Source organism: Sinohyriopsis cumingii, chromosome 1 (assembly GCF_028554795.1).
Source record: "Sinohyriopsis cumingii isolate HCF-2022 chromosome 1, ASM2855479v2, whole genome shotgun sequence".
Taxonomy (NCBI): domain Eukaryota; kingdom Metazoa; phylum Mollusca; class Bivalvia; order Unionida; family Unionidae; genus Sinohyriopsis; species Sinohyriopsis cumingii.
The window spans coordinates 145,412,163-145,425,669 of NC_142961.1; the positions used below are offsets into that span (position 1 = coordinate 145,412,163).

Below are 13,507 nucleotides of genomic sequence, written 5' to 3' on the forward strand. Positions count from 1 at the left end.
TCTCCAAGTATGTGCATGTATGAAATATTTCATTTTTGACCAAAAAAGGTTTTAATTTGTGTAAAGTTTGTATAAAATGATGCTTATAGTTGAAGAATAGTTAAAACATTACAGTTATTAGTCCATAACTGCAAGAAAATACCAGCAAGGGAGTGATTATAGCCTGTCAGACAGATAATGACTTCCCACAAGATCTGATAAATAATATATCACAAAATAAGGACCATTATTTTATTAGTTTACCGCACACAAATGGCTATAATGACATAGAATTTCTTATATTTACATAATGCATAAAACAATCTGTTTTCATTACAGCAATTTCAAATTAAGCCTGCCATTATATCAACATAACTGTATAAGTTTTAGTACTAACATGCTATTGGCAGTGTCATAAGAAAGTATGCTTTCAGTCCAATATGTATGGACCACTGTTGAGCTCACATGATACATGTATGGACCATTGTTACTGTCGCACATGTACAGTGTGATGCCAGTGTAACATGCTCTGTTAATTCTCATATAACACAATGGTGGCATGGCTCCTGAAATTTCATGTACATGGTATTTTTTTCTCATCTTAAAAATATGAAAAATAATATGTAAAAAAATAAATTATCATTTTGGGGAAGAGATCGCATGTGAATTAGAATATACAATGATCTTGGAGTAGCTCCTGAAATTTCATATGTGTATATTTTCTCATACATGAAAATAATATTTTTACTTTTTAAATGTTAAAAAAATAACATGTTTAACGTTTATTATCATTTTAGGGAAGAGATTGCATATAAATTCAAACATAAAATGATTGTGGCATGGTACACTTTCACCAGTTTCTTAACAGTTTGTGCCAGATAAAAATCAGAAGTATGAGTATCTGAAATAGTGTCTGGGCATTTTGAGAACATTGATCTTAATTTATTTTTTGGAAAACATCAGCTCATATGTGTTAATCTTATTCTCACTGTTCCATGGGCTGATAAATACGCCTTCTTTATGTTTGTCTTCTATGCATTCTGTACACAATCATTGTTCAAACAGTATCCGACAGTGTTTGTTCTTTAAATGGCTTACACATCCAAGCAACAAACAATGGGGTGGATGATAAAAGATTCTCACCTGAATTTATAAATCAGTTAAATTAAATATATTGCTAATTGTTAGTCAGTTGCAGAGCTAAAACTTGTTCATATTATTAGACGAGTTATAAAACATCAAAAAATGAAAGCTGCCAACATGTACACATGGCTTGGCAGTGTTGTTAGACACAATCAGTTGACCAGTGCATAGTGTCATCCATTCCCTATAAAAATGACCCCATTGTTTATTGACAGTTATTATTGCTGTATTCATTCAAACCACTATGTGTAAAAGTGTTAATTAGTGGACATTTACAATGGATAATGGGAGACAGAAACATAAAGCTTTACCATTAAAGAGTGTTAATTAGTGGACATTTACAATGGATAATGGGAGACAGAAACATAAAGCTTTACCATTAAAGAGTGTTAATTAGTGGACATTTACAATGGATAATGGGAGACAGAAACATAAAGCTTTACCATTAAAGAGTGTTAATTAGTGGACATTTACAATGGATAATGGGAGACAGAAACATAAAGCTTTACCATTAAAGAGTGTTAATTAGTGGACATTTACAATGGATAATGGGAGACAGAAACATAAAGCTTTAGCGTTAAAGAGTGTTAATTAGTGGACATTTACAGTGGATAATGGGAGACAGAAACATAAAGCTTTACCATTAAAGAGTGTTAATTAGTGGACATTTACAATGGATAATGGGAGACAGAAACATAAAGCTTTACCATTAAAGAGTGTTAATTAGTGGACATTTACAATGGATAATGGGAGACAGAAACATAAAGCTTTACCATTAAAGAGTGTTAATTAGTGGACATTTACAGTGGATAATGGGAGACAGAAACATAAAGCTTTACCATTAAAGAGTGTTAATTAGTGGACATTTACAGTGGATAATGGGAGACAGAAACATAAAGCTTTACCATTAAAGAGTGTTAATTAGTGGACATTTACAATGGATAATGGGAGACAGAAACATAAAGCTTTACCATTAAAGAGTGTTAATTAGTGGACATTTACAATGGATAATGGGAGACAGAAACATAAAGCTTTACCATTAAAGAGTGTTAATTAGTGGACATTTACAGTGGATAATGGGAGACAGAAACATAAAGCTTTACCATTAAAGAGTGTTAATTAGTGGACATTTACAATGGATAATGGGAGACAGAAACATAAAGCTTTACAATTAAAGAGTGTTAATTAGTGGACATTTACAATGGATAATGGGAGACAGAAACATAAAGCTTTACCATTAAAGAGTGTTAATTAGTGGACATTTACAATGGATAATGGGAGACAGAAACATAAAGCTTTACCATTAAAGAGAAGATTGAAGCCCTGGACAGGATTGAGTCTAGTGTTAAACAATCACAATTAGCTAGAGGTTTAGGTGTGAATGAGTCAACCATCTGAGCAGCAATATTAGTGATGATGATGATAGTTTATTTGATGGATTTTTGGGAAAAGGATATGTCCGAGTCTGAGAGGTCATTTTGGATGCATATGCAGTCATGCGACTGTGTTAATTAATGGTTCACTTTTGATAATGACTGCCCAGTTGTAGACTGTGTCTCTGATGCAGAAATTATTCATAATATTATGCTAAATAAAACCAGTGATGATGCAGATAATGGTAAAGATGACAGCAAAGATGCCACACCTGAGGATCATCTACCATCAGCAGCAGCAGAAGATGTCAGAAGTTTAGAGTATGCTTTAAGATGGATGGAGATGCAAGAAATTGACTATGCTCAAATTCTTCATTTGAGGAATATGATTGATTTTGCCAAGAGCAAATGTGACAGTAACAGAAAGCAGCTAAAAATCAGGGTTTTTTTTCTCAAGAAACAATAAAGTATTTTAATTCACAGATGAGAAGATTTATCTGCATGAAATTTGTATAGACACCATTTATTGACCTTAGAACGTACTGGACAGTAAAATGTGCTACATCTTTTATGACATAATTTTGCTCTTTTTTTTTCTTCAAGTCAGACACATAATGATCTGTTTCAAACTTACTGAGTATTTTAAATTGGTGTGCATATTTTCGATGGAGTTACATGTACTGTGGATGCACAGCATGTTGACAAGATCGGTGTGTGAGTACATGTATATGGGTTGATATTTTTATTCATGCTGTGCATCTACATGCATATATATATAAACAGTATATTCGTATATGTACCAGTGCGTGGTTCTCAGAATAAAGTAAAATATATATGTAACCTCTGTTTTCACTACATGTACATTTCTCATTTCGTATCCATTGATTTAAGATGGTAACTGTGCAAGCAAAACATTTTTTTGTGCACTTGTATTACCCCTGCCCATTCTTGGGGTACACAAATCATTTTATTCAGCTAACTGACCTGGTTGGTTATAACAGGTTCTATGGACTCCAACCATCATGTGTTAGTGGGGCCACACTGTAAATGTAACCTTGAATAATAAACTCAACAGACTGAAAATATTCATAGCTAAAACCTTAACATTATTATCTTTCATAGTAGCTGATGACAACAAAAGTAAAGTGTTCTGATTCTGAGTGTATTTTACATAATAATTACAACCATTGTGAACTGGCAAAGTCCACATGAAAATCTGTTTATGATGGCCTTTTTTCCCGATTTAATTGTTTCCTTTTCCTCCTGCTGATGGACATGTGCAAACATTTCTCCAACAGATAAACCAACCATGTCACTTAACAAGAGTATTTAATCTTTCCTTAAAAATGTCAGGATTTTAACAAACTGAATAGTTTTAGATCAGAGGAAAAAGTTAGGAACAGACAGCCATGCTGGAAGAGCAATATGATGTTCCTCAAAATATTGAACTATTGTCTTGGCCTGATGGCTCTTCAGATGTTTTGGTAATTTTGAAACATCAAAAAGTCGGCAGTACATAATTTGTTCCTGAGTAGATAGATTAGATTAGATACAGCATTAGGAGACTGATCATGGTTGAGCTAATGCATGTTACAAAGTGAAACCCATATTTTTCCCAAGCAGGCATAATTACAAAACTGTACTAAGATATTCAAAAGAATTTACTTAATCAGGTTTCTCAGATACCCAGTATATGTCAGGTGGGGATGGGTAAGTTTGGTACCAATAGTCAACAAATGGTGGTTTTTTTTATTTGGTTTACAGCATCTTTGGCAGTAGAGTGCATATTTTCCCTGAACAAATCAAGATCAAAATATCCACTGCTGCAAGGTTCACTTGCTTGTACTGCAGATACTTCATACATGCAACTCACAGAGACATCATTTATTTCTTTGTCAGAATAAACATGTTCCTTAGCTGGTCATAGCTGTGCATATTGTCAGCTATCATGCTTTATTCAGAAGAAAGGCCAGAAATCCATTTCAGGAATGGTAGCATTATGTGTTGGGCACCTGGGCTTTCTTTGTGTCCTTAGAGTGCTTGATTCATTGGATTACTGTGCTATCATCATACAGATTTTGTATGTTGCTGAGTTTATTCTTTCAAATCTCAGTTTGGTACCATCATGCTGATTTTGTATGTTGCTGAGTTGATTGTCCCAAATCGCAGGCTGATTGTCAAGTCAGATAACTCTGGAGCATCATATGTTTTACGTTGCTTCATCTTCACCACAGTGCACAGTTGGTTTTTACATGATTTGACTCATCACACTGAATCTAGTCATTTTCCTTTAACCTGGAAGAAAGTTAATGGTATGCTATACATGCAGTGCATTCTTGAAGCAAAGGGACCTGAAAAAAATCACCTTTTGTTCATTAGCTAATGAGAAGGATTCACTTAAAGGTTTTTCTGTTTATAGTACAGTGGTCATATAGACTGTATTCAGTGACATCAGAATTTCATGTATACGCATTAGCGCGCTTCATATTTGGATTACAAGCGGAGGTCGACACAGTGATTGCTGATCAGACGTGGAGTATATAACAGTGTCGAAGCCAGTGAAAATAAAAAATCAGATATATCGACACATTAGATAGTACATCGGAGCAAAGATATTTAACTAAATGCTGGCTGATAGATGATTTAGATCCCTATCATATACCAAAGTCAGAGTGGAGTACTACGGCGGTCTTATTCCCATGCATTCAGTACCCAGATATAATAATTACCTGATTTATGCTAAGAGCAGCTATACCTTAGAGGAAATGAAAACCTGAAGAAGCCTTGACACATACAATCTCTTTACTTCTGGATGGGTTAGAGAAGTTGCTGTGTGCGTGAAAAATTAATACCACGTTCGGGGAAAGGTAATATACACATAATCATCCTCTCTCTCTGTCTCTCTCTCTCTCTCTTGTTTAGTTATATAAGCAGTCTAGATAACAGTTTTCATAATGAGCTTCAGAAACATTGGTTCATATGCAAGCATTTACATACATATTTGAAATACGTTCCAGAATTTTTGGATTTTAGTTATTAACCTTGTGGAATAAAAAAAACTAGTATTCTCACTTGCCTCTTGAAAGAACACATTTTTTTCTCACCCACTGGATGAAATATATTCTTTATGTATTCCATGCAAGCAAATATCAGATCCCATTTAATTTTGAATTCACATTGAATGGGGAAAAAAGTCAACTTGTTGCAATTTTGTCCTCTTATTTTTTTTAGGTACTCCATTCACAGAAACTGAGAGAAAAGCCCACTCAACCATGGATTATTGCAGAGAAGGCTAGGACCATCTGCACTGCACACTGTGACTGTATGGCAGGTTTGGATGAAGTGTGTTCTCATTTGGCATCACTTATGTTTGCGGTAGAAGCAACAGTGAAACTGCGCGACTCCAAAACTGTAACACAAGCTCCAGCCTACTGGTTACTGCCTGCACCTCTGAACCAGATCAATTACAGACCTGTTGCTGAGACCGATTTCTCATCAGCACACATGAAGAAGAAAAATTTGGATGAGGCAATAGCAACAGGAACACGAACAACTCCTTACCGAGTAAGACAACGTAAGGAAGTACCACCCATCAGTGAGTCAGAATTGATCAACTTGAGATAAACAAGGGGCAGGTGAAGCCAGCCATTATTTCAGCCCTTTAGTGATAACCTAATACCAAAAGAGGCACAACACAAACTGCTGACATATATTTGATGAAGAGTTCCATCAGCTTCCTTTATATGAAATTAGGAAACAACACAATTTATTAAAAATTGAGGTTACCAGATCCCAGATAGAAGCATTTGAGCAATCAACACAAGGACAGTTTATGAGTACAATCTGGCAGAAACACAAAACAGGCAGAATAACTGCTTCAAAATTCAAGGCAGTTTGTCATACAAACTCAACACAGCCAGCACCTCACCTGATTAAAACCACATGTTATCTTGACCTGAGAAAATTCAAATCGATTCAAACCAGTTGGGGATTGACATATGAGCCAAAAGTCAAGAATCAATACATACCAGCTATGAAGAAAAATCTTTCAAACTTCATGGTGTGTTCTTCTGGTTCTGTAATTCATATAACTCATCCATCACATCATGGCATCACATCATGCAACTGCTGTGGAGTTGGATCTTTAGAGATCAAGTGTCCATATACAATGAGAGACATGGACCTGAGTAAAGCTAACCTTGAAAAATCATTTCTTGTGAGAGATTGCAACGGTGGGCTAACTCTTGACAGAAGGCATGAGTATTATTACCAGGTTCAATGCCAAGTGTTTGTATGTGATACAAATTATGCAGACTTTATAGTCTGGACAAGACAATTGATTTTGAGTGGATTGAGAAATGCCATGCATTTTGGGAAGATATGCTTCCAAAAGCAATCCATGTGTTCGGAGTTGGAGTTCTGCCAGAATTGTTGGCCAGAAGTTATACACGCTTGCCGCTACGGAATAGCAGAGGGGCAACACCTGGACCAAGCAGTGCAATAGGCCAGCCGTCACAGCCTACATGTTAGCCACTGCAGAATAGTAAAGCAACAACACCAGGACCAAGCAGTACAATAGGCCAGATGTCACAGCCTACATGTTAGCCACTGCAGTGCAGCATACCAGCCATCAGTCTGTATGGTGCTTCCGCCAGGAGGAGGAATATGGGCATATGATGATGTGATGACCAACTTTGCCAATTTCATTCATTTCATTTTGGCTGTGTAGGCATTGTATCGGATGATATTGCCCTGAATGCATAAAATTTGTAAGAAGAGCTGGGGTATCAAAGTCAAGTGACTTGGAAGTGTTGTATCTGTGCAAGAGCCTTAAAGCAAACAAGTCTTGTGTGTTGTGGTCTGGCATTATTATATTATGATTATAGCATTTAAGAGAGACAGACAGACAGACAGAGTGAGTGAGTGACAGACAGAGAGAGAGAGAGAGAGATGATTGTGTTGTATCTATTCAAGAGCCATAATACACACAAGTCCTGTGTTTTGATCTCTCAGTATTGTATTATGATTAGTGCATGTATGAGAGAGAGAGAGAGAAAGAAAGAGATGTTGAGAGTTGATGCCAATTTATGATACAATTGTATCAAGGAAGAAAGTAAATATTAATACATAACTTACTGTGTATTTATTGATTTATTATTTAAGTTGAAAATTTCTATAGAAAAAAAACAACACAATAAACAGCTTTGATTTCTTTAATACTCACTCTCTCTCACTGCACTTTTTCAGGGAAGATGGTAAATATCAATATATAACTTGAACTGCATTTATTGATAGGATATTGCAGGTGAATCAGAAATTGCCCATAGCTGAACACAATTTCTCAAATACGTTTTTGTTTTATTTATAACACATCTTTTCTCACTCTCCAGTTACAATTTATCACACACATACACTTAGTTATTATACCGCTTCGGTGGCCATGTGGTTCAAGCATCTGCCTCGGAAGTGGGAGGTCCTGGGTTCAAACCCAGGCCAAGTCATACTAAAGACTTACAAAATTGATACTAACAGCTGCCTTGCTTGGCGCTCAGTATTAAGAGGTTAGTGTTAGGACTGGTCGTCTTGGTATCAGGATAATGTGACTGGGTGGGACATGATGCTATGATGCCCAAGTGCTAGACATCACTATAAACTGCCACACTGCAGATATCTTAGCGATATGATTGAAAAATTGTTAAAAGCTATGTTAAAAATCCTAATCACATACACGCTTAATCATTACATTTACCAGCCATAGAAATTTCATGCTCCCTCTCTCTCATGTATTCCACATTAATCAACCTGTCTTCCTATTTCTATATACATCAACATCCCTTATTACTACATTCCTAGACAATAGCATAATCACTTTTAATCAAATGATACTATATTTGGTGACAAGTTTGTTAATGCAGCACACACTAGGCATCTTTATCAATAGTAGTCAACCTTTTGTCATCAGTGGTCTGCAAATGGTCAATAGGCACAATTCCAGACAAAAAAGTATACTTTTGTAGCATTAGTCCTATGATTCATTCAGCATGAATGCAAAGGTGAGCTAATTTTCTCGATTCCTCTAGCTCTAAAGCTGGCATTTGCTTTTTTCCTTTAGTAAAAGCTGGCATTTTGACAGAGGCCATCATAACTCCTATGCTGTCTTTTACATCAGAAACCTCGGTCTGCCATAACAACATCTCCAGGTAGCAGTTTATTTAGAAAACCACTGTTTTCTGTGACAGTCTTTTTGCTCACTCTGCTGCACCATGCTTGGGAAAGGAAAGAGATGGCCCCTTGTGGAGTTGCATCAATAAAAAATTTAACTGTATGATGATGTTTGTATGAGGACCAGGTCAGAGTTTTAGCTTCTGCATTTGAAGGGGTTTCAACGAAGACTTCAAAACAGTCGACAGCTTTACCATTCAGGTAACGTCTGAATTCCGTGGGCATAGTCTTCTTGATCTGCTGTGTCAGGCCATCTGATAAGAGGCTGTAAACGAGTCAGCACATTAAGTGAAAAATGTTCTCGACACTGTTGGCTGTGCACATTGGAATATTATCCCAAGAAATTCATTGTGAACATTGAGACATAGTTTCATTAATGTTTGCATCACTTGTTGAAACTTTGTCAGGGATGAAAAATGAGTCTCTGTCAAGTATGAAGAAATAAGTGAAAAGACTTGCATTAAGATGTGGTACATGGGCAAACCAGTCAGTCGGATAGTTGACTTTGTCATCATCTTCCTCCAAACTCTCTGCAGTCACCTTACGGCTGGCTATTTCTGACTTCAGCTCCATGTTTTCCACAGTCACTCTTGTTGAATTGCCTCCAGATTATGACCCTTTATATTGGTCTCCCTTTATATCACTTTTTATCTCCCTTGTGATCCACAGGTTCTTCTGTCTCACATGTTTGGTCATCAACCAATATGTCCTGGAGTGATGCAAGGGTTTCAGCTTGTGTATCAACAAATACATATATCACCTAAATATAAAACATATTGCAATCTCATGGACTTCAGTCTACAATCATATCCCATTTATTATATAAAACAAAAGGTTAACATCATTAAAATGTATCAAGATGGCAGACATTGACAGATTTGACTTAGTGACTGTTTGCATTTACATATTTAAGAAACAGTGGCTTGTCATTTACAAACTATAGACAGTATACAAAATGTAGAAATGTACATACAAATTAATTGCATGCAGTGCTGTATACCTACAGACAATACACAAAATGTACATATAATTTAAATACATGCAAGGCTGTATACCTGCAGACAGATATACAAATGTAGAAATGTACATATAAATTAATTACATGCAAGGTTGTATACCTACAGACAGATATACAAAATGTAGAATTGTACATATAAATTAATTACATGCAAGGCTGTATACCTACAGACAGATATACAAATGTAGAAATGTACATATAAATTAATTACATGCAAGGTTGTATACCTACAGACAGATATACAAATGTAGAAATGTACATATAAATTAATTACATGCAAGGCTGTATACCTACAGACAGATATACAAATGTAGAAATGTACATATAAATTAATTACATGCAAGGCTGTATACCTACAGACAGATATACAAATGTAGAAATGTACATATAAATTAATTACATGCAAGGCTGTATACCTACAGACAGATATACAAATGTAGAAATGTACATATAAATTAATTACATGCAAGGCTGTATACCTACAGACAGATATACAAATGTAGAAATGTACATATAAATTAATTACATGCAAGGCTGTATACCTACAGACAGATATACAAATGTAGAAATGTACATATAAATTAATTACATGCAAGGCTGTATACCTACAGACAGATATACAAATGTAGAAATGTACATATAAATTAATTACATGCAAGGCTGTATACCTACAGACAGATATACAAATGTAGAAATGTACATATAAATTAATTACATGCAAGGCTGTATACCTACAGACAGATATACAAATGTAGAAATGTACATATAAATTAATTACATGCAAGGCTGTATACCTACAGACAGATATACAAATGTAGAAATGTACATACAAATTAATTACATGCAAGGCTATATACCTACAGACAGATATACAAATGTAGAAATGTACATACAAATTAATTACATGCAAGGCTGTATACCTCCAGACAGATATACAAATGTAGAAATGTACATATAAATTAATTACATGCAAGGCAGTATACCTACAGACAGATATGTATACTTATTTTAACAAAGAGTGATATATTTTTTAAACAGATATTCAACAGGCTAAGACTAAGATGAGATATGATTATTAGTAGCCAAAATCTAGTCATGATAGTTTCAATTTCCTATCGACTTGACTAAGAGAACAAAGCAAATCGAAGCGAGTGGGAATGGAACCGCTGTCTTGATATATTACTATACGAATAACAAAATGTTTCCAAAGTTCATGTCAATTTACCACTCACAAAATGGTCTGAACATACATGTGTGCATAGAAAATTGCTGATCTTTACGTCCAAACATCCTTTACTTCGACAACTGTAGTGTAAGTTCGTCATATTTCTGCCATGCTTTGGGAAGTCTGAAGTATGACAAGTCTTTCTCACGGTCAGCATGATTCCCACACCCAAACATGGCACAGAAGTTTACCAATGTTGCTGAACCAAAATTACAACATGAAAGAAACATACTAGTAGTGTTGCCATACACATGGCGTTGTATTCCAATATGGCACATGCCAAAACTGATGATGTCACATGAATACGGTCTATTGAATGACTGATTGGGATCATTTGAACAAATGTAAAAGAGCCTCATGTCAGGATGATTTCTGCTAAGTTTGGTCAGATTTTGTTTATTGACTCATGAGAAGACTTTGAAAGTTTGTTTTTAGTAATGGTGGCCATATTGGATGGCTATTGGGCATCTTTGAAGAAATCTGAAAGAGCTTCATAGCTGGATAGTACATGACATTTTGGGTCAAAATTGGTGTAGCAGTTTTTAGAAGATATAAAAAATAGCAAATGTTGACAGATGGACAACTGCAGGACCAAACTATAGAAAGAACTATAATAGGACAGTATCCACATGCATTCAAAATATTGCTAAAGTTTAAAAATATTAAGTAATATTCTAATTACTCAGTATTTATCGTAAGAAGTGTACATGATTCAAATAAATTAAGAAGGTATATAACAAGCTGAAGAATACAATAGAAGGTATTGTAAATTATTTATATTTCATAATATTTTAATTTTAATGCACAAATGAATATTCGTCTGAATTAATTAAGAAAAATGGTTTAAATGGATATCTGAACTGAAACCCAATTAATATTAAAAATGTTAATCATTTCATAGATTGATATCTTGTCATGAAAAAAGTGGTTGCTAAGGATGTGATTTTAGTGCAAACCAATTTACACTATTGATAGGAAATATGCAAAGCACTGTCTTATAACTGAGGTTTACTTTATATGAGGGCAAATTATACATTAAAGTACTTCAAAACTGGGAAGTGGGGGCTATCAACATTATGAGACGTGCACCCCAACACATCTCTTTATCATTTTCCTGGAATAGTCCAGAGTAAGAAAATATTATATAACTTAGAAAATGATATTAAAATTGAGTGTTGGTCCTCTCATGGAAGTCTTGTTATAATTGCAGACAGTATAGAGGCTAATGTGGAAAACGCTGAAGTCCACGTCCAGGAGGGAACACAGCAGCTGGCTCAAGCAAGGGACTATCAGGTGGGTGTTAGCAACCTAAAATATGTATAAAACCTTTCTATTGTCACATAGCTCACATAGCCTTTTTTAGCCACATTCAGAGTGAAAGTTTTTCATAATATTACAGAAATGCTTAGAATTTACCTGATTACATTCAGGATGAGTTACATATAAAAATTGTGTGCATTGGATTTAAATAGTCTGTTCTTGCTTAGAATTTAATTTCATCAAAAACATACAAATAAATTGAACACTAAATAACTTTGCTGACCTCTGTTTGAATCTTTTATGCTTGATTGAAGTTTTTTCCATTTTGATTTCTTATGCTAAGAAAAATCTGTTTAACTTAGTTCTTCAGCCAAGATGTGTGTGTCTGCATGGCAAAATGACACGTTATAGTATCATACTTTCAAAATAAACTTCTAAAGACTTGACTGTAAATAATCAGCATGTACAAGTTTAATGGTCTGGTTTATCATGGCCTGATGTTGGTCAGTTTTCTTTCATCTAGATAGCTTCTGTTAAAAAGCATTCAGTTTTACAGAGAACATCTTTGGCATTTTGAAGGAATGCAGTCTATATAAGAAGCTTTAACCCTGTATTTGAATGATTTTATATTTGTTGCCCATATTTTTTATTTTATATACCTTTTACAGAATTTTAGTATCTTTGAAATTTATCTTTTAAACATTTTACAGTTCTTTTCCTTTATATTTTTAGAACTTTTGATCAACTGGTATTATGCTTACTTGCTGTTAAACCTTCTACATACATACATACCTACATATTCTTTGGTTTTGCAAACTTGATTATTTAGAAACTTTAGATTATTCGTATAATTTAGTTTTTTCCAATATCTTTAAAATTAATTTGCATTATTTTCTGATTTGTTTCAGTCTAAAGCGCGACGGAAAAAGTGCTGCATTATCGTAGTAATTGTGATTATTCTAGCGATTATTGCCGTAATCATCGGAGTCTCGGTTCCGAAGTCCAAATGACAGTCAGGTATAAGATTGAAATCAAAACACTGTCAACATTTAGAGAGAGAGAGAGATTCATTTATTCTAGATGTTTTTGTTTGGGACAAGTTTGCAATTTCAGTAAGTAAAACTTGAGTGGCGAGGAGATAATACACATCTGTAAACAAGGTGAGTAAAAGCTTTACCCTAACAGTATCAGTTCAGTGGTGCCTACATTGTCCACAGTTATCTTTCAGTGTTTTGTGCATGTTTCATATTAGTAAAGAATGAAGAAAGATGAGTAAGTATTCTTAAC

General features: G+C 34.7%; 1 protein-coding gene across 1 annotated transcript in view; it reads left to right on the forward strand.

Annotated features, from left to right (window-relative positions):
* The window catches only part of LOC149808087 (syntaxin-7-like), a 43,777-nt gene extending 30,540 nt beyond the window's left edge, over nt 1-13,237 (forward strand). The window contains exons 10-11 of the mRNA XM_089973425.1: nt 12,171-12,253; nt 13,129-13,237. Coding sequence (XP_089829551.1) covers nt 12,171-12,253; nt 13,129-13,230 — 185 coding nt within the window. The 3' untranslated portion in view covers nt 13,231-13,237. The remainder of the gene's footprint in view (nt 1-12,170; nt 12,254-13,128) is intronic.
* Nucleotides 13,238-13,507: the final 270 nt, after the last annotated feature.